The sequence below is a fragment of the Brachionichthys hirsutus genome, chromosome 4, assembly GCF_040956055.1.
Source record: "Brachionichthys hirsutus isolate HB-005 chromosome 4, CSIRO-AGI_Bhir_v1, whole genome shotgun sequence".
NCBI classification, from domain to species: domain Eukaryota; kingdom Metazoa; phylum Chordata; class Actinopteri; order Lophiiformes; family Brachionichthyidae; genus Brachionichthys; species Brachionichthys hirsutus.
In genome coordinates, this window is record NC_090900.1 from 468,416 (window position 1) to 489,956 (window position 21,541).

Here is a 21,541-nt window from a genome sequence, read left to right on the forward strand (position 1 = left end):
CAGAAAACGCTCCTCTGAGCTGCCGATGGCGCGCCATGCGAATGAGAATCAACTACCCCTACCCCTCCAGGAGGCTGCCGTCTCTCTCAGAGGATCCACATCCCTGGCCCGGTGCGGCGACTGGGCTGCTTGTGTTCTAGGTTATTTAAGGTGATTGAGTTTGGTCCAGGTTTGGCATCAACGCTTAGCTCGTCTCCCATTGGCTCGTCTCCCACGCCCTGAGCCGGGCTCATGACGGCAGTGGCTCAGTGGGTTGGGCCCTGGGCTGGGAAGCGGAGTCCACTGCTTCCCCTGTTCAAGTCCTAGCTCCGGTGGGATGTGGTGTGTGGGGTGGTGACTGGAGAGGGGCCAGTCTGCCTCCAGAGCACTGCCGAGGTGCCCTTGAGCAAGGCACCATCCCCGCAAACGGCTCCAGGTGCGCCGACCACGGCGGCGCCTTCACCCTGCTCCCTCTCTGTGTGTATCAAAGGGTGAAAATTCGATTTCATTGTGTGTGTCAGCAGGTGATGATTAATAAAAGCATTTCATTTCATGACCGTCCACCAAAAAGAATTGCTAGTCATGTTGTGATGTCCAGCTGTGGGCAGATGTTCGTCAAACTGGGAGAAGGATATCTGAATAGGTCCCCAGCCTCTGGGATGTAGACGGTGACAACAGCCCACAATCAGCTGCAGGTGAAGACCGTTTTGGTGAGGTGGCCACCCAAACTCCAGCAGGAGGACTTTCTACTTCGTCCTAATAAGACAAAGATGAGGTTTTTGTTCCGGGCTCATTTGAAGCCAGCTGAAGTAACGGGAGATGCATTTCCCAATCCTAAATCCGTGACTGGAAGCAGATGGCTGAGACATCATTGGCCTGTTTCATACTTCCTTCTTTTCAAATAATTTTTAATTGACAGAACAGCTGTTTGAACATTGTTTATGCATATTTTGCTGACATGGATTTTCAATCATTCATCCCCAGCCATGTGTTTACTTTGAACGGAACAAGCTGCTCCTGTCAGTGTTCTGGACTCTGCACATGTTACTGTTCAGGAATCGAATGAGATGGCGTGACATGTCTGGTCCACGTTTAGGCCACATCCATCAGCAACGGCGAACACAAACACGTCTTCCAAGTTTGTAGTTGATTAAACATCGCTTCCTTTTGGTGAAGAAAGCATTAAAGTGCACTGTCAGCATAACTCACATGGCGAGGCACCAGCAGCCTGCGAAACCACTGTGACCCCGAATCAGACGACACACCGGGGGGTGCAGGGGAAGGAGAGTGGGAGAGGTCGTTCTGTGGAACGTGAACACGCTGGCTGGACAGCTCTGCCTCCAGAAAAGTGACACCATGGTGCCCAGAACAGCTGCCACTTCGCACAGCCTGTTTGCTCCTGTCGTTCTATTGCATGTAAAAGAAAGGGGTCCGATGTGAACTATCACGAAAAATGTCATCTGGTTCTGATCCAGAATGAGGTCAGGAAAAATATTTAGAATATGTAATATTATATGTTACAACATACAACACCCTGCAAGCCTCAGAATCACTGACATGTTCAATTCAATTCATTTTATTTCCTCCGCCAGCGACGTTGTGTTTTTCTGTCTTTCTTAGCAAGGGAACTCAAAAAGTTACATTTTCAGGAAAGGTTGGGAATATCACACGCACCCCACGATGATGACCCTGAGCGGGTCGTCCTATAATCAAGAGGTCAGCGGTTCCATTCCCGGCTCCGGCACATATGCAGACAGCTGCAGGGTTGCCAGGTCGGGGCCCCTAGTGGCCAGCGGGCTATAAGCAGCTGCTTAAGTTGCTTACAGGCTGAGACCTGTCCTTGGGCAACACAGGCTGTGTGAATGTACTGAGCGAGTGAATGCCGGTGGTGGTCAGGAGGGCCAGTGGAGCAAATTGGCAGTCCTCACTTCTGTCAATCTGCCCCGGGGCAGTGTCTAGAGAACCAATCCATTATTGCTGTTATTACCCTGGATTCTGGGTCACTTTGAAGTTTTCATTAACATTCCAGTAAATGGAGCCCGAAAGGTTTATCTTCAATATCTCGGTTGATTATTGACCGATGTTTATGGAAATTGACAAAGTCATTTATGGCGGGGGGGGGGTCTCTATCTCACCACTGAATTTCATCTGGATCGGATCCGGATTGCAGATATTATGAAGATTTCGTCCTGCTGAACATTTAATATTAGAGACAGATTTCTAACAAGCGTCGTCTTCTAGCTGAGTCGATTCCATCGGAGCAGGCCGACGGATTTGTTCTGTCTTTAATACCTGAGGAAACAGGTCCGGCTGAAATCAGGGTAAACATTCACAATGAAATGATTTAGTTTCTGGACCCTTCCAATAATGTCTCTCTGATTCGCTCCACAAAGGAGGTTCTGCTTCTGCTGCCTTTAGCGAGACACTGGAGTCAGTGGTGGACAAACGGCTTTGTTGTATCTTCACAAGCTCTGGATCGAGATCCAGAAGAACCCCCCATTCCTGAAAGTGTTGCTTTAATAATGAGATCAATGTGAATCCAGTTACTAAAGATTAAATCATCTAAAACCATTATTTTTGGTGTAAATCACGATACAGGGAGACTGAGCTCCTTAAATCCTAACAGTTATCTCAGGAGGTGGACATGGAGCACAGGCCAGAGTCCAACCCGTGGCCACCGGCCGAGGACCGACTGCACCTTCAGTGCCTTTCAACACTGTCATGCAGTTGTTGCTACCGTGACAACCATTTGTCTCTTGACCCTGATTAGTTGTGTCCGCAAAGCGAAGGTGCTCAGTTTTTCCTTCCATACCGATTATTGATTATTTGTCCGACAAAAATCATGATATCAATATCTGAATCATGATATCTCTACTCAAGACATTAGGTTGAGGTTGCAGACACCTCTGAGTCCGCCAAGCTTTTATCGTGTTGCCGTCTTGCGTTTGGATCCAACCGTTTCATTTAAACCTCAGCATTACGTCAGCGGGACAGTCGGGCTGCACCATCTTGGAGCCACTAACATTTGAAACAGATTTCATGGCCATTCATGGTGTCGATCTGTGTAACTGCATGATCACAAAATCAATAAGAGACCGTTCAGTTTTCTGTATTTATGTAAAACGCAGCGATGCACACCTGACATTCAAATCTAAAACAGAATAGTGCTGAAACCGACCAACCAGAACAATCAGAACACCAGTCGGTAATGTTTGCACTTAACCGTTACACTTTTAAACATATGACTATAGACTATCCATTACTTGTATGCACTGAATACTGCAATTAGTTTGAATGTAGGCAGACAGGAACTGGTGCAAATAGTTTGCAAGATGCTGGGCGATGGCGCACCAGGAGGACGACATGTAATCTCGTGATGCAGCTTGGTGCGTGCCACTCTTTAGGGATTTGTGTTCTTTTAAGGAAGAGAAAGAATTGGAACAATGAAACGAAGAAATCAAAGGAAATAATCAACATTTTTGTTGTTGCAGGCTTTAGTTTAAAAAAACAACGGCAGCACTCGTTCTGGCGTGTTTTCAGCAGGAACCCTTTGTGGGACTTCTCCGTGCAGTTTGACTTTGAAGGCTCAAAATGCATGTCATGCCAAAGCTCGAGTCCAATTACTGACCCGATGAGTTATTTGATGATCAGAGAGATTTAGAAGAATAGAAAGGAAGAAATAGAAACAAAGATCGCCAGCAACCTGGTGTCAATCTTGTCACCTTATTCAGTAAAAATGCAAACATGTACGTCTCAGAACGCGCCAGCTTTTCCTGCTAGCAAACCCAACAATGCACCTCCAACATCCATCCTTACTTACACATCATGGAAACACCTTCTGTGAGGAAGGGCTTTTGTTACTAGGACCTTCTCTCGAACAGAGAAGAGGAAAGCCAAACCTATTCTTGTGGTTTCATCGCTCACATTTAGCTAAAGCCAACAATGGACATCTCAAACAGTATCTGTCAATATACAAAGGTATATAGATATAAAACATGACAATAGAAAGCAAAGGTTGGGCTTTTGATGCGTGTGCAAGTTCGTATGTAGAATGAGATGCGACCAACGGGCAAAGTAGCGGCGACGGTCATATTATTTGAAGACGTTCTCGAAGGCAGGACATGTGTAGGTCTTGAGTTTCTTGATGGCTTTCTTGAACTCTTTGCTGGACTTGTCCCACTTGTGGATGCCCGTGAGGAGGTACTGCTTATCTGCCTTGCGGCCCATGATTAGATACTGGTTTCCCAGATTGTCCAGCTGTTGGCAAGGGCAGTCTGCACCGTTCTTCAAGAACAACACCAGTGACTTCATGTCCTTCTTCTTTAGGTTGCCTGCCTTCAACATCTTCTTCCTCTTCTGCAGGATCACCTTGCGATCTGTGTTTTCTCGCTTTACCTCCTTGATTTTAGTCTTAAAAGCTGTTGGCAGAGAAATGAAAAGGAGAGAGAGAAGCAATTACCTCTTGTGTTCAGCTGGATGCTTGTTTGGTACAAAACATTGAGCTATTAACGGCTCTGACTTTACGATCAGCAGAATTAATGCCCAGTTTGCGGAACCAGCTTCCCTAAAGAAGGAGACGAGATCGTTTCAGCTGACTTGGCAGTAACTTCCCCGAGAAATGCAAAAGAGATCATCCGTGATGGGTGCATGCCGTCCATGAGCACAGAGCAACACAACGAATATTTACTTGGTTCAAATGTAAAGCAGGTTGCTATGGAGATATAAACTTGTGACAGTGACTTGTTACAGATGTCTGAATCTAGTTTTACGTTGCCAGAGATTCTCCCCAAAAGGAGTACATAAAAGCCGTCGGAGACATTGGACGGACGGTGGTGATAACGAAACAGCAGAAAGACGAGACCACGAGGAACAGAGACCCTGACTGAGGAGACCACGAGGAACAGAGACCCTGACTGTGGAGACCACGAGGAACAGAGACCCTGACTGTGCAGACCACGAGGAACAGAGACCCTGACTGAGGAGACCACGGGGAACAGAGACCCTGACTGAGGAGACCACGGGGAACAGAGACCCTGACTGTGGAGACCACGGGGAACAGAGACCCTGACTGAGGAGACCACGGGGAACAGAGACCCTGACTGTGGAGACCACGGGGAACAGAGACCCTGACTGTGGAGACCACGAGGAACAGAGACCCTGACTGTGGAGACCACGGGGAACAGAGACCCTGACTGTGGAGACCACGAGGAACAGAGACCCTGACTGTGGAGACCACGAGGAACAGAGACCCTGACTGTGGAGACCACGGGGATAGAATAGAATAGAATAGAATAGAAAGCCTTTATTGTCTTTGCACAGTGGCTATTAGGAGCGCTGCTCCGTCCGGTGCGTAGTACAACATACAGTTCAATAGTATCAGAAAATGCAGGTAAATGTAACAGAAAATTCACGTACGGTAGGTTCAAGCAGAATAAAAAAGACACATATTTAAAGTGATCAGTGCATGCAGAGAGATTGACCAGTATTTAGCATGTTAATAGTATACGTTTGTTATTGCACGTTTGTTATTGCACATAGTGAGTAGTTATATAGTTTAGTACACATAGTGAGTGTTTGTGTGTTTAGTCCTGGTCTCGGTATAAAACTGTCCCTGAGAGCAGCCGGTGATCTTCTGGGCTGATCACTCTCTGCAGGGTTTTCTTCTCTGCTGCTGTGTACTACACCGTGATGCAGTACTACACCGTGATGCAGTACTACACATGATGCAGTACCACACCGTGATGCAGTACTACACATGATGCAGTACCACACCGTGATGCAGTACTACACCGTGATGCAGTACTACACATGATGCAGTACCACACCGTGATGTAGTACCCAGGATGCTCTCCAGGGGGCTCTGTAGAAGGCCACCAGCAGCTTCTCCTCCAGGTGGTTCCTCCTGAGCACCCTCAGGAAGTGGAGTCGCTGCTGGGCCTTCTTCACCACCGCCGTGGTGTTAGCAGACCAGGACAGGTCGTCCTGATGTGGACCCCAGGAACCTGAATGAGGGGACCCCCTCCACGCAGCCCCCCATGATGGTCAGTGGACCCCCTCCACGCAGCCCCCCCATGATGGTCAGTGGACCCCCTCCACGCAGCCCCCCATGACGGTCAGTGGACCCTCTCCACGCAGCCCCCCATGATGGTCAGTGGACCCCCTCCACGCAGCCCCCCATGATGGTCAGTGGACCCCCTCCACGCAGCCCCCCATGATGGTCAGTGGACCCTCTCCACGCAGCCCCCCATGATGGTCAGTGGACCCTCTCCACGCAGCCCCCCATGATGGTCAGTGGACCCTCTCCACGCAGCCCCCCATGATGGTCAGTGGACCCTCTCCACGCAGCCCCCCATGATGGTCAGTGGAGCCTCTCCATGCAGCCCCCCATGATGGTCAGTGGACCCTCTCCATGCAGCCCCCCATGATGGTCAGTGGACCCCCTCCACGCAGCCCCCCATGATGATCAGTGGACCCTCTCCACGCAGCCCCCCATGATGGTCAGTGGACCCTCTCCATGCAGCCCCCCATGGTGGTCAGTGGAGCCGGGTCTGGGCTGCGCTTCCAGAAGTCCATGATGAGTTCCTTAGTTTTCGTGGCGTTCAATGAAAGGTTCTTCACCGAGCACCACGCCACCAGTTTACCAACCTCATCTCTGTACGCCGACTCGTCTCCCCCGAGATGAGCCCGACCACGGTGGTGTCATCAGAGAACCTGATGATGGCGTTGGAGGGATGGGTTGGCGTGCAGTCGTAGGAGTACAGAGAGTCAGATATAAACTTGTGACAGTGACTTGTTACAGATGTCTGAATCTAGTTTTATGTTGCCAGAGATTCTGACTGAGGAGACCACGGGGAACAGAGACCCTGACTGTGGAGACCACGGGGAACAGAGACCCTGACTGTGGAGACCACGAGGAACAGAGACCCTGACTGTGGAGACCACGGGGAACAGAGACCCTGACTGTGGAGACCACGAGGAACAGAGACCCTGACTGTGGAGACCACGAGGAACAGAGACCCTGACTGTGGAGACCACGGGGAACAGAGACCCTGACTGTGGAGACCACGAGGAACAGAGACCCTGACTGTGGAGACCACGGGGAACAGAGACCCTGACTGTGGAGACCACGAGGAACAGAGACCCTGACTGTGGAGACCACGAGGAACAGAGACCCTGACTGTGGAGACCACGGGGAACAGAGACCCTGACTGTGGAGACCACGGGGATAGAATAGAATAGAATAGAATAGAAAGCCTTTATTGTCTTTGCACAGTGGCTATTAGGAGCGCTGCTCCGTCCGGTGCGTAGTACAACATACAGTTCAATAGTATCAGAAAATGCAGGTAAATGTAACAGAAAATTCACGTACGGTAGGTTCAAGCAGAATAAAAAAGACACATATTTAAAGTGATCAGTGCATGCAGAGAGATTGACCAGTATTTAGCATGTTAATAGTATACGTTTGTTATTGCACGTTTGTTATTGCACATAGTGAGTAGTTATATAGTTTAGTACACATAGTGAGTGTTTGTGTGTTTAGTCCTGGTCTCGGTATAAAACTGTCCCTGAGAGCAGCCGGTGATCTTCTGGGCTGATCACTCTCTGCAGGGTTTTCTTCTCTGCTGCTGTGTACTACACCGTGATGCAGTACTACACCGTGATGCAGTACTACACATGATGCAGTACCACACCGTGATGCAGTACTACACATGATGCAGTACCACACCGTGATGCAGTACTACACCGTGATGCAGTACTACACATGATGCAGTACCACACCGTGATGTAGTACCCAGGATGCTCTCCAGGGGGCTCTGTAGAAGGCCACCAGCAGCTTCTCCTCCAGGTGGTTCCTCCTGAGCACCCTCAGGAAGTGGAGTCGCTGCTGGGCCTTCTTCACCACCGCCGTGGTGTTAGCAGACCAGGACAGGTCGTCCTGATGTGGACCCCAGGAACCTGAATGAGGGGACCCCCTCCACGCAGCCCCCCATGATGGTCAGTGGACCCTCTCCACGCAGCCCCCCATGACGGTCAGTGGACCCTCTCCACGCAGCCCCCCATGACGGTCAGTGGACCCTCTCCACGCAGCCCCCCATGATGGTCAGTGGACCCCCTCCACGCAGCCCCCCATGATGGTCAGTGGACCCCCTCCACGCAGCCCCCCATGATGGTCAGTGGACCCTCTCCACGCAGCCCCCCATGATGGTCAGTGGACCCTCTCCACGCAGCCCCCCATGATGGTCAGTGGAGCCTCTCCATGCAGCCCCCCATGATGGTCAGTGGACCCTCTCCATGCAGCCCCCCATGATGGTCAGTGGACCCCCTCCACGCAGCCCCCCATGATGATCAGTGGACCCTCTCCACGCAGCCCCCCATGATGGTCAGTGGACCCTCTCCACGCAGCCCCCCATGATGGTCAGTGGACCCTCTCCACGCAGCCCCCCATGGTGGTCAGTGGAGCCGGGTCTGGGCTGCGCTTCCAGAAGTCCATGATGAGTTCCTTAGTTTTCGTGGCGTTCAATGAAAGGTTCTTCACCGAGCACCACGCCACCAGTTTACCAACCTCATCTCTGTACGCCGACTCGTCTCCCCCGAGATGAGCCCGACCACGGTGGTGTCATCAGAGAACCTGATGATGGCGTTGGAGGGATGGGTTGGCGTGCAGTCGTAGGAGTACAGAGAGTACAGGAGCGGACTCAGTACACAGTACAGGAGCGGACTCAGTACACAGTACAGGAGCGGACTCAGTACACAGTGCTGGAGCGGACTCAGTACACAGTGCTGGAGCGGACTCAGTACACAGTACAGGAGCGGACTCAGTACACAGTGCTGGAGCGGACTCAGTACACAGTGCTGGAGCGGACTCAGTACACGGTACTGGAGCAGACTCAGTACACAGTACAGGAGCGGACTCAGTACACGGTACTGGAGCAGACTCAGTACACAGTACTGGAGCGGACTCAGTACACAGTGCTGGAGCAGACTCAGTACACGGTACTGGAGCAGACTCAGTACACAGTACAGGAGCAGACTCAGTACACAGTACTGGAGCAGACTCAGTACACGGTACTGGAGCGGACTCAGTACACGGTACAGGAGCGGACTCAGTACACAGTGCTGGAGCGGACTCAGTACACGGTGCTGGAGCAGACTCAGTACACGGTACTGGAGCAGACTCAGTACACAGTACTGGAGCAGACTCAGTACACAGTGCTGGAGCGGACTCAGTACACAGTACAGGAGCGGACTCAGTACACAGTACAGTAGCGGACTCAGTACACAGTACTGGAGCAGACTCAGTACACGGTACTGGAGCGGACTCAGTACACGGTGCTGGAGCGGACTCAGTACACGGTGCTGGAGCGGACTCAGTACACGGTGCTGGAGCGGACTCAGTACACGGTGCTGGAGCAGACTGAGTACACGGTACTGGAGCAGACTCAGTACACGGTACTGGAGCAGACTCAGTACACAGTACTGGAGCGGACTCAGTACACAGTGCTGGAGCAGACTCAGTACACAGTACAGGAGCGGACTCAGTACACAGTACTGGAGCGGACTCAGTACACAGTACAGGAGCGGACTCAGTACACGGTACTGGAGCAGACTCAGTACACAGTACTGGAGCAGACTCAGTACACAGTACAGGAGCGGACTCAGTACACAGTACTGGAGCAGACTCAGTACACAGTACAGGAGCGGACTCAGTACACAGTACTGGAGCAGACTCAGTACACAGTACAGGAGCGGACTCAGTACACGGTACTGGAGCAGACTCAGTACACAGTACTGGAGCAGACTCAGTACACAGTACAGGAGCGGACTCAGTACACAGTACTGGAGCAGACTCAGTACACAGTACTGGAGCAGACTCAGTACACAGTACTGGAGCAGACTCAGTACACAGTACAGGAGCGGACTCAGTACACAGTACTGGAGCAGACTCAGTACACAGTACAGGAGCGGACTCAGTACACGGTACTGGAGCAGACTCAGTACACGGTACTGGAGCGGACTCAGTACACAGTACAGGAGCGGACTCAGTACACAGTACAGGAGCGGACTCAGTACACAGTACAGGAGCGGACTCAGTACACGGTACTGGAGCGGACTCAGTACACGGTACTGGAGCAGACTCAGTACACATGCACCAAACCGGAGAGCATGGAGCCGCCATCTTAGTTTTCAGAGACCCGGGCCGTGGAGCTGTTTCTAAACACGGTTTCTTAAAGGCAGCTGGTCGATCGTGGCAGAGAAGAAGACATTCTCAAGTTTGATGAGTCTTCTAGTCTTCCTTTAGTCTGCTCCTCACCGGTTCCTCATCATGCTCTCTATTGATTCCACTCTGACTCCTGTTCCTGTATCAGTGTGGACCCACCTCGAACGGACTTCTTCATCCGGATCACCCTGAGCAGTGAACACAGGCTTTCACCTCCATCTGCACCTGAGGCTGTTTCCATCCACCCTTTTCCTCCTGATCTTTCTCTGACCGCTCTTTAACCTTCCAATCCTCTGGATTCGCATCTGATTCCGAGCACGAGTTATCCTTTGGTGGTCCAAATCTCCACATGCCTCCATGCATTCTGTCCTCTTGTGCTCCCCTGCGCCAGAGCGCTGCTTGTGCCGCGTCGATGACCCACTAACCCGAAGCTGCTCGGTCTCATCGCCGAGCCGGGTCAGAGGTGAGGTCTTGTGATCAGGGAACAGCCTGATCATGTCCCACTCCAGCAAACATCTGGACTCACAACGTTACATCTTTTCTTCTCCGGTTTTAGACGCCAGTCTCCCGAGTCTCACTTTTCACAGCGTCTGTCTGTCCTTTTGCTAATTTAAGTGTTGAAAGAGAGCTGGCCTGTTTATTCCCAGTCTTCTTGAGAGAGCACATGGTAGGGATTAAGGCTTTTGTCCTCTGTCTCTCGACTCTCAAACGTCTTCAGTGAGATCAAAATGAGCAGCATTCATAATTAGTGAGCCATAAAAGAGAAGGCCCGGCCCGCCCCTGAAAGGACTTCACCTTGATAAAGCCATCCTCGGTAATCCTTCAACTCTCTGAACTGTCTCTGCACCGAGAGTCTTTTCATCTCTTCAGCAGCAGCGCACAGTAAGTTCATGCCATTAGCAGCGCACACCTAGCGCTGGCTAGTGAAGCTGCTCATCCACATGCAGCCAAAACGTGCAACGAGGGTTTTCATTTTAGCATGAACGCTTGTATTCATTGTGGGGCGTGTTTGTCCAGCTCATTCCCTTTAGGTTGTCTGTCTCGGGGACTGAAAGGAAAGCAACGGAATGTCAAAGTCAGATCTCTGCTGTAACGGGGCATTAAAGCTGGATTAGCCGTCGTTATTTCTGCACCAGTGTGAAATAAACAGAGCTAGCGTGCCGTAGCCATAAGGGGGTTTCATTAAACCAGCCAAGAGCTCAAACGTTCCAGTTGGAGCAAAACGTTCCAGTTAGAGCGAAACGTTCCAGTTAGAGCAAAACGCTCCAGTTAGAGCGAAACGTTCCAGTTAGAGCAAAACGTTCCAGTTAGAGCGAAACGTTCCAGTTAGAGCGAAACGTTCCAGTTAGAGCGAAACGTTCCAGTTAGAGCGAAACGTTCCAGTTAGAGCGAAACGTTCCAGTTAGAGCGAAACGTTCCAGTTAGAGCGAAACGTTCCAGTTGGAGCAAAACGTTCCAGTTAGAACGAAACGTTCCAGTTGGAGCAAAACGTTCCAGTTGGAGCGAAACGTTCCAGTTGGAGCAAAACGTTCCAGTTGGAGCAAAACGTTCCAGTTGGAGCGAAACGTTCCAGTTGGAGCAAAACGTTCCAGTTGGAGCAAAACGTTCCAGTTGGAGCAAAACGTTCCAGTTAGAGCTCAAATGTTCCAGTTAGAGCGAAACATTCCAGTTAGAGAGGCGCGGCATGAACGAAGCGCGTGAAACCAGCTCATCATGATTCATAAAGACACTTTATTATCAATAAATATCGACATCAGCGTACGATCCCGCTGCTGCAGTACTCTGTGCTTCGTCTGCTATCAAACAGATGAAGCACTTGAAACATGGAATAAGTCAAACTAGCTGCACGTTGATCAGACGTATCAAAAGGCTCCCCTGCAGAACAGATAATGGACATCTGACAGTCATCTATCCGCCGAGTACAACGAACACTGGACAGGAAAAGCCCGGTTGAAGAGCGTCGATGGGCCTGATATTGATCCGGATGCGTAGGTAAAAGTGCAGAAGATGGTTCTGAACTCGTTTCCTCAGCTGGTGATTGTTTGCAGCAGGATTATAAACGCCTGAGCTGATCCAGCAGATCGAGATCATCATCTGCACAGCATGAGAACATGAGGTTTCGCCTCGTCAGGACTCGTGCATGATTTTCTGATACATGTTTTGCAGAAATTGTTTTAGTGTGTTTACAGTAATTAAGGAAGAGAGGCTTGTGAAATACACCAAAAAGGTGTGTAAATACCCCCCCCCCCACACACACACACACACATATAGCCCGTTAACACAAGCGTTTCACAAATAAAACATTCAACTGAGTGATCATCAGCAGGACGGGAAGGCTTTATAAGGCACCAAAAAACATCGGGACTAAAATGAGCTGTGTTCCGCCATCACGCTTTATAAATAATATATATGCAGTATCTGCTTTATGACGCTGTTCCCTTTCTGCAGCGCAGCGTTAATGCACATTAACTTGACTGTTTTTGTCGACCCCTGCCCCAGCTGGAGGGGAACAGGCAGACTTTCAGGTCCCTGGGAGTCATAAACCCAGCAGGGGGGCGTGATGAAGCACGACTGATCCGATAAGAGGAGGTGATCCGTCTTCTGGTGCAGGGATACCCTGTTTGGTGCATCAGCACTTTGGCAGCAAGAACAAAGCGAGCGCTCCGAAGCAGAAGAGAGATTTAATTGAAGGGTGCTGGAGTCTTTTGGGACAATGAGGTACCGTAAAACCTTAAGCACCGGGATAATCCGCCGTGGGAACAAAGTGTCGAGCTGTTACCAGCTGAGTGCCACGGACAGGACGTTGATCAGGGAGCGTCGGTCCGCACGACAACGCGTTACCTGTTACAGCTGCTCTGATGCAGTCGTTTGAATACGCACGTCTGACTTACAACCTTAAATCAAGAGCGGTACGCTCTGCTTTTATCAGGATCAAGTGTCATGAAAAAAAATCTAATGAGCTTGTGGAACTGATGGGAAGTAATTATACAGGGCGTCAAATAAATACTGTTATTACAAAATAAGAAACGTCACTCGCAACTTCTCCCTTAATTGAGACCAGGCTTTAACTTCCAGTAAGTTTCCAGTGGACAAAAATGCTCTTTCACTGCCAGACTGAGGACATTTTCCTCCTAATCTCTCTGCGCTGGTTACCCCCTCCCCCCTGTGGTTTCACACCAAAACAAATCTAGCAAACATATCTTCATTTTTTCAAGTGATTTGTATTATTTTAGGACCGCTGAAGAGGTGAAGGCGTGAGGCAAAGGGCCTCGCGTGGGAGTAGGGCCCGGCTCGGTCATATCGACTGCGTTGTCCGAGGAACGGATCACCCAAAAAGTTACAATCTATCGTCAATCGATTCTTAACTCTCAAAACCCTTAGCTGTTTACCTTAGCCTAGCAGAGCTAATGCCTTTCAGCTGCTAACGAGGAGGAGGCTCAGTGTGTCTGCTACCGAGCTGCCGTCTGCATGGTGATGGACGGAGTGTCACCCAAAGCCACAGCCGAGTCCCGGATCCGGACATTTGGACCCTACAGGCCACGCCGTCGTCTCCATCACCTTTAGTAGTGGAGCAGAGTACTGCAGTAGTATTTGTGGAGGAACAAAGTTCCCCTGACCTTCCATCAACGCGGGGGTGGGTAGACGGTTACGGCCTGGACCGGTCCTTTTGGGCTTGAGGCCACCCACCATCTCTGTCCATCTTCAGTCAAGTCAAAACTCGCTGAACGCGAATCAAAGATGGAAGTCTTTCATCGCGTGTCAATTCTTCCAGGACGTCCGCGTGATGTCGTTTCAGTTGATCCTTCGAGGCGGGGGTCCTCATGCTGCGATCTAATGCCCCCTCTAGAATCCTTACGGATCTTTGTCGTTATATAGTAAAACCTGTACTGACTAACTTCTGCTAGCCGATACATTAAACATGTGCAGAAGTAAATGTTCATTGTTCATTGTCTAACCGCTTAATCCGTGATCGGGTCGCGGGCCAAGCTGGAGCCAATCCCAGCAGCCAATGGGTGAGAGGCGGGGCTACACCCCGGACAAGCCGCCAGTTCATCGCAGGGCAACACAGAGACACACAATCAGCCACACACACACTCACACCTACGGGCAATTTAGTGTCACCAATCAGCCTAGGAGAACCTGGAGAGAACCCACGCAGACACGGGGAGAACCCGGAGAGAACCCACGCAGACACGGGGAGAACCCGGAGAGAACCCACGCAGACACGGGGAGAACCTGGAGAGAACCCACGCAGACACGGGGAGAACCCGGAGAGAACCCACGCAGACACGGAGAGAACCCGGAGAGAACCCACGCAGACACGGAGAGAACCCGGAGAAAACCCACGCAGACACGGGGAGAACCCGGAGAGAACCCACGCAGACACGGGGAGAACCCGGAGAGAACCCACGCAGACACGGGGAGAACCCGGAGAGAACCCACGCAGACACGGAGAGAACCCGGAGAGAACCCACGCAGACACGGGGAGAACCCGGAGAGAACCCACGCAGACACGGAGAGAACCCAGAGAGAACCCACGCAGACACGGGGAGAACCCGGAGAGAACCCACGCAGACACGGGGAGAACCCGGAGAGAACCCACGCAGACACGGAGAGAACCCGGAGAGAACCCACGCAGACACGGGGAGAACCCGGAGAGAACCCACGCAGACACGGGGAGAACCCGGAGAGAACCCACGCAGACACGGGGAGAACCCAGAGAGAACCCACGCAGGCACGGGGAGAACCCGGAGAGAACCCACGCAGACACGGGGAGAACCCGGAGAGAACCCACGCAGACACGGGGAGAACCCGGAGAGAACCCACGCAGACACGGGGAGAACCCGGAGAGAACCCACGCAGACACGGGGAGAACCCGGAGAGAACCCACGCAGACACGGGGAGAACCCGGAGAGAACCCACGCAGACACGGGGAGAACCCAGAGAGAACCCACGCAGGCACGGGGAGAACCCGGAGAGAACCCACGCAGGCACGGGGAAAACCCGGAGAGAACCCACGCAGACACGGAGAGAACCCGGAGAGAACCCACGCAGACACGGGGAGAACCCGGAGAGAACCCACGCAGACACGGGGAGAACCCGGAGAGAACCCACGCAGACACAGGGAGAACCCGGAGAGAACCCACGCAGACACGGGGAGAACCCGGAGAGAACCCACGCAGACACGGGGAGAACCCGGAGAGAACCCACGCAGACACGGGGAGAACCCGGAGAGAACCCACGCAGACACGGGGAGAACCCGGAGAGAACCCACGCAGACACGGGGAGAACATGCAAACTCCTCACAGAACGACCACAAGCCGGAGACGAACCTGCGACCATCTCGCTGCGAGGCCAGAAGTAAATGTGTAATATTTATATTTATATCATCTCCTGAATATGTTTGTCTGTCTGTCCGTCTGTTAGCAAGATAACTCAAAACGTTCTGGACGGATCTGGATGACATGTTCAGCAAACTTTGGGAATGTTTCCAGGAACAGGTGATTACATTTTGGTGAAGATCCAGAAGAGATCCTGGATTCTGGATCACTTTAAAATCTTCGGTAACATTGCAGTCAATGGATCTTCAGAATGTGTTCCTCAATATCTCGGTTGATTATTGACCGATGTTTATGGAATTTGACACACTCATGTAAGGGGGCGGGGCCCTATCTCGCCACCGAATTTCATCAGGATCTGATCCAGAATGGAGTCAGTACAAAATATTATATTTTAACATTAAAACCATTTATGGATTCAAGAATCAGTTAAAAACACAAACTCTGGTTCACTTTGACTTTTCATGTTGGAGTATAAAGACACCAAGAACAATCTAGAACCTTCTGGTGCTGATCCAGATCACCATGTGGACGGTGTAGATCCAGTTAGGAGGGGAGCGAGCTGCTTGGGGGAGGTCTGCGCTCTCTGAGTGCTTCTCTAGTTTTATTTTATTTGACCTTTTGTCTGATGAGACTTGGTCGAGCGACAAGGCTGGGAATAAATTAGATCTGGATAAAGTGGTGAGTTTAGAATGTTTCCAGAACATCTACAATGAATAATTATGGTGATGATGAAGGTTTGCAGTGTGGTGCAAACCCCAACGATCTGGATCCGCTCAATCAAAAGCCGTTATTCTGGGAGGGGATCTTCATTCAGCCGCCGCCCCAGAAGATCTGGACAGACGTCTGCACTCGACTCGCTGCCAAGACTGAAATATGTTCTATTCCACTTTAGAGTTGATATTGATGAAGAAAAACAGATGAGTTTTATCAACATGGACCTTTAAAAACACTTGATTGTGAACATAGTGGTTGCAGAACATCATCCAGAACCAAGCCGAACAGGCCCGGTAACAGTTCTACAGGGATTTGATCAGATGTGGTTCAGAATGTTAAAGCCTCAAAACAGAAGTGATGCAGGCCGGTCTGATTCCACGGAACGCTGCGAGACATGTCAGAGTGGTGTGTGTGTGTGTGGGGGGGGGGGGCCTTACCGAATTCGCTGGCACACATGTGCTCCAGTATGGCGTCTGTTTTCATTTCATTGTCACACGGAGGGCAGACGGGAGGATAACCTGTGGGTCACAGAAGATACGTGTTTGGAAATCCGTTGAAAAGAAGTAAAAGGCCGAAACACCAGGAAAGCCAGTGGCGCGGTCTTCCACATCCAGAGCGCTACAGACGTCCCCCGGGTGAAGACCAGGGCATCTGGGGTCCGTCTCCCGGTCTCCCGGTCTCCTGGGCACCTGCGTGTTTGATGACCTGACCTCGGCGAGTAATGTCTTCAGCTTTTATGGCCGGCTGTAACTAAGAGCAGCAGCGCACGCTTCCGCGCTCTGCTACATGCTACGGGCTACATGCTACATGCTACATGCTCAATTAATGCAAGAACACGCAGAAACATGGAGGAAATGAGCAGTAATCAGTCCAGGCTCAGAGGAATTCTGGGACATCCCAGCTCCAACACAAAAACCCGCCGACAACAGAAAGCCAACGTGTGTAGCGCTATACGTGCTTTTGTGTGTAATGCTATACGTGCTTTTGTGTGTAGCGCTATACGTGCTTTTGTGTGTAGCGCTATACGTGCTTTTGTGTGTAACGCTATACGTGCTTTTGTGTGTAACGCTATACGTGCTTTTGTGTGTAACGCTATACGTGCTTTTGTGTGAAGCGCTATACGTGCTTTTGTGTGTAACGCTATACGTGCTTTTGTGTGTAGCGCTATACGTGCTTTTGTGTGTAGCGCTATACGTGCTTTTGTGTGTAACGCTATACGTGCTTTTGTGTGTAGCGCTATACGTGCTTTTGTGTGTAGCGCTATACGTGCTTTTGTGTGTAGCGCTATACGTGCTTTTGTGTGTAGCGCTATACGTGCTTTTGTGTGTAGCGCTATACGTGCTTTTGTGTGTAACGCTATACGTGCTTTTGTGTGTAGCGCTATACGTGCTTTTGTGTGTAACGCTATACGTGCTTTTGTGTGTAGCGCTATACGTGCTTTTGTGTGTAGCGCTATACGTGCTTTTGTGTGTAGCGCTATACGTGTTTTTGTGTGTAGCGCTATACGTGCTTTTGTGTGTAGCGCTATACGTGCTTTTGTGTGTAACGCTATACGTGCTTTTGTGTGTAGCGCTATACGTGTTTTTGTGTGTAGCGCTATACGTGTTTTTGTGTGTAGCGCTATACGTGTTTTTGTGTGTAACGCTATACGTGCTTTTGTGTGTAGCGCTACACGTGCTTTTGTGTGTAGCGCTATACGTGTTTTTGTGTGTAGCGCTATACGTGTTTTTGTGTGTAGCGCTATACGTGTTTTTGTGTGTAACGCTATACGTGCTTTTGTGTGTAGCGCTACACGTGCTTTTGTGTGTAGCGCTATACGTGCTTTTGTGTGTAGCGCTATACGTGCTTTTGTGTGTAGCGCTATACGTGTTTTTGTGTGTAGCGCTATACGTGTTTTTGTGTGTAGCGCTATACGTGCTTTTGTGTGTAACGCTATACGTGCTTTTGTGTGTAACGCTATACGTGCTTTTGTGTGTAGCGCTATACGTGCTTTTGTGTGTAGCGCTATACGTGCTTTTGTGTGTAGCGCTATACGTGCTTTTGTGTGTAGCGCTATACGTGCTTTTGTGTGTAGCGCTATACGTGCTTTTGTGTGTAGCGCTATACGTGTTTTTGTGTGTAGCGCTATACGTGTTTTTGTGTGTAGCGCTATACGTGCTTTTGTGTGTAGCGCTATACGTGCTTTTGTGTGTAGCGCTATACCACAAATGATCACATCATGCGTGCCCCAGCAGCAGAGGAAACGATCGCTCTCTCGCCCCCGCCGGTTGTCCATTACATGCGTGTGATTGTGAAAGTGGCGGCGGCGGCGGCGGCTGTGAAGCGCTTGTGAAACCAGAATCCCTCTCCGTTGAGTCAATTACCACCAGCCGGTATTTCGAGGCAGAGCGGTTAGCGCTGTTAGCCTTTGTTTGTCTCCGCCCCCCTCAGGGCCAGGTACGAGCCCTTTCTGTGAGAGTTCGGCTTTGTGCGGTCGCGTGTCCCTGAGAAAGGGGCCGGAGGGGCCTGAAGCATCCCAGCATGCCCGTGGGTCACAGCGCTCGCCATCACGTTGCATTTTGATGCACACGTTTTTGACAGCAACTTTGAAATGTTGTGTGTTAACGTTTCATCGCTCTGATTGATTGGATTGATTGATTGGATTGATAGATGGCGCCTGCCGGACCGGCCCGAGCATCGTCCAAACGGTGGCCGTTTGCCCTTCAGGCGGGCGCCGGCAGAGGTCATGGACCGAACAGGAACCCAGAGGGCTTTGTTTCAGGAGCACTGGAGGGGGCGGAGCTCATTTCCCCCGCAAAAGGTTTGGCCAGCCTGTGCTTCTGTAAACACCCGGACCCCTGAAACAACGCCGCGAAGCCCCGGTAGCTGCCCGGGAGGCCACTTTGACACGGGGGCAAACGTGGCTGTTTGTTTTCTCGCTTCCTCCGACTCGAACGACGAAGCCAAATGGCTCCGGAGTCGGATGCATCCACAGCATTTTGCTTTCATCATTCCAATCATTTGTCTTGGAAAATTCATATTTCTCCGCTTCTAAGAGAATCATTTCCAGGTTTCTGTTTTGTTTCATTGCTAATGGGAATAGTTTTTGTCTTTTAATCTGTCAAAACAAACAATGATAGAGGAACCTGAAGTTACACATGCAGGCTGCTTCTTTTACAGCGTTCCATTGTATTTTACTTTTTACAGTGATCTAACGCAGTGAATTGAAACATGAATCGATCAGTCCTGGCAGCGTCCAGAAGGGTTCCGTGTTGTATTGATCAGGAAGTAACAGAATCGCATTTGGCGGATGTTAAGGAGCTAAATCACGTGATCGGTTGATTTAAAGAACAAAGCCGAGCTGCTCCTCTTTACCTGGTGGCTTGCTGGCCTCGGTCGCGTTGGGCTGCGTCATGGCGATGCACACGTCGTCCTGTGGAAACTTGTCACAGGTGAGCATCTCCGGCCAGGGGAAGCCGAACGCCTCCATGATGGGGATGCAGCCGTCGCGCACGGCCTCGCACAGCCAGCGGCACGGGTAGATGGGCCGCTCCAGGCACACGGGCGCAAAGAGCGAGCAGAGGAAGACCTGCGTGCCCGGGTGGCAGCTCTTGTGCACCAGCGGCACCCAGCTGCTGGCCTGCTGCTTCACCTCGGCCATGGTCTCATGCTCCAGCAGATTGGGCAGCAGCATCTGGCTGTAGCCCACGTTGTGGCACAGCCGCAGGTCGTCCGGGATGTCCACGCACTGGGGGGGCTTGCCGTAGTTGCGCCCGCCGGTGTAGATGTCCGACTTCCAGCTCAGGTACTCGTACTCTGACGCGCTGCACGCCGACAGGACGAGAGCCAGCCGGAGCATCCTCCAGAAGGACGCGGACACAGACTGCATGAGAAACAGCGGCGCGTAAAACGTGGTGCGTTTCTGCGTTGGGTGAAGTCCGCGCACTCTCTTCCCGTGCGTCTGCCTTCTGTGAGAGTTCGGGGCGTTAAAGTGCTCTGCCTGCGCGCAGCTTGGACACATAACGTGTGCCTCGGCCAATCGGAGCGCGTCTTAGCCTTTTGCCACTCTGGTGTCAGTCAAAAATCTTAATTACCCAGTGCGTAAAAACTCCCCAGGAGCCCCCCAGCCCTCCTTTTAGCCCCGCTCTTGTATTCCCTTCCAAAGAAAATACGGAACAAGAAAGAGAAGCCATGGAATACGGTTATTTCCCGTTCCCCTGAAAAGCAGAATCAGTGTTTTGCTTTTATTCCTGTTTGGAGCAGGGACAAACATTTCCACCAATGTCTCCAGTGAAGTTAGGAGACTATTCATATTCAAAAGACAAACAGACTATAGGAATGGCCGTTTGAAGCTCGTTGAACAAAGATAACTGAGGCTGCGACTCTGATCCAATCAGGAAGACTTTTCGGTTGTATTTTCTTTCATTAGAACAAAATGTAAAGGAAGTATTTTTTTAAGGAGCAGAAAATCACAAATCAAAACATTCAAAATCAACGCCCCAGAGGCAGCATCAATATATTTAGAGTGTCGCGCACATAAATCTGTCCGTTAGTCCTGGATTGGGGGCTGCAGAGGTCACCGAAGGCAGCGGCGCTGTCCCCACGGCCAGCAGCTGCAGTCACAGTAAAGGTTTACAACCGATTACACTGTAAAAAGGCTTTTTTAAAGTTTGCCCTTTCAGTTTGTCATCTTGTTGATGGTCCCTGAGGCTTGTGGAAATGAATCCCTCCAGAAGTCCTCCTGAATGTGGACAGAATGCCATCATGCTACCTGGGGGGGGGGGGGGTTCTAACAAAGCTCCCGTTTGCTCACGCTGGACATGCAAATGTTGGGGCACAAAGCAAACGTTGCCTCTTTACCCAAGCTAATTACACGCCGCAGGCTAAAGTTCATTGGCTGAGCCTGGAGAGTCCATCTCCTCCTGGTGAGAACGGGGGGGTGAACGGCCTCTCTTTAAAGGGGGGTCAATTTGCATCCATTGTGTTTGTAACAGCAGAAAAACAAAGCTCTTAATTTGGGGCCACAGCAAACGCAGGCCTTTATCAGCTGCATGGGCAGCGTTCTTCGTCTCCTCCTCCTCCTCCTCCTCCACAGACGGCCCCTTATGGATAAACTCTCGGATCTGCTGGATTCAATGAAAAATGTTACTGTTGGGCGTTAGCTGTAAAACATTTTGGAGCAATAATCAAATGTTAGGTGGTATAGGTCATTTCTGTGCAGGCTTTACGTCGGCCCGCCGGCCTGCGTGCTGATTGTAACGCGACACCGTTGTTGCTCTGTGACGGCGTAATCAGGCTGGTTTATGGG

General features: G+C 50.9%; 1 protein-coding gene across 1 annotated transcript; it reads right to left on the reverse strand.

The window, feature by feature from the left end:
- Positions 1-3,087: 3,087 nt before the first annotated feature.
- sfrp1a (secreted frizzled-related protein 1a) lies at positions 3,088-20,174 on the reverse strand. The gene is made up of 3 exons (XM_068738401.1): positions 19,609-20,174; positions 16,692-16,772; positions 3,088-4,397 (listed from the first exon to the last, which is right to left on the reverse strand). Exons 1-3 carry the CDS (start codon positions 20,120-20,122, stop codon positions 4,072-4,074), a joined length of 921 nt encoding a protein of 306 aa, XP_068594502.1. The 5' UTR covers positions 20,123-20,174; the 3' UTR covers positions 3,088-4,071.
- Between the last annotated feature and the right edge of the window lie 1,367 nt (positions 20,175-21,541).

Bases quoted from the DNA above. Each gene is read 5' to 3' on its own strand.
- sfrp1a (XM_068738401.1), bottom strand. From the start codon at position 20,122: ATGCAGTCTGTGTCCGCGTCCTTCTGGAGGATGCTCCGGCTGGCTCTC. The intron at 16,773-19,608 runs GTAAAGAGGAGC...TGTGACCCACAG, and splicing joins CGAGGCCAGCAAGCCACCAG to GTTATCCTCCCGTCTGCCCT. The intron at 4,398-16,691 runs GTAAGGCCCCCC...CTCTGCCAACAG, and splicing joins CATGTGTGCCAGCGAATTCG to CTTTTAAGACTAAAATCAAG.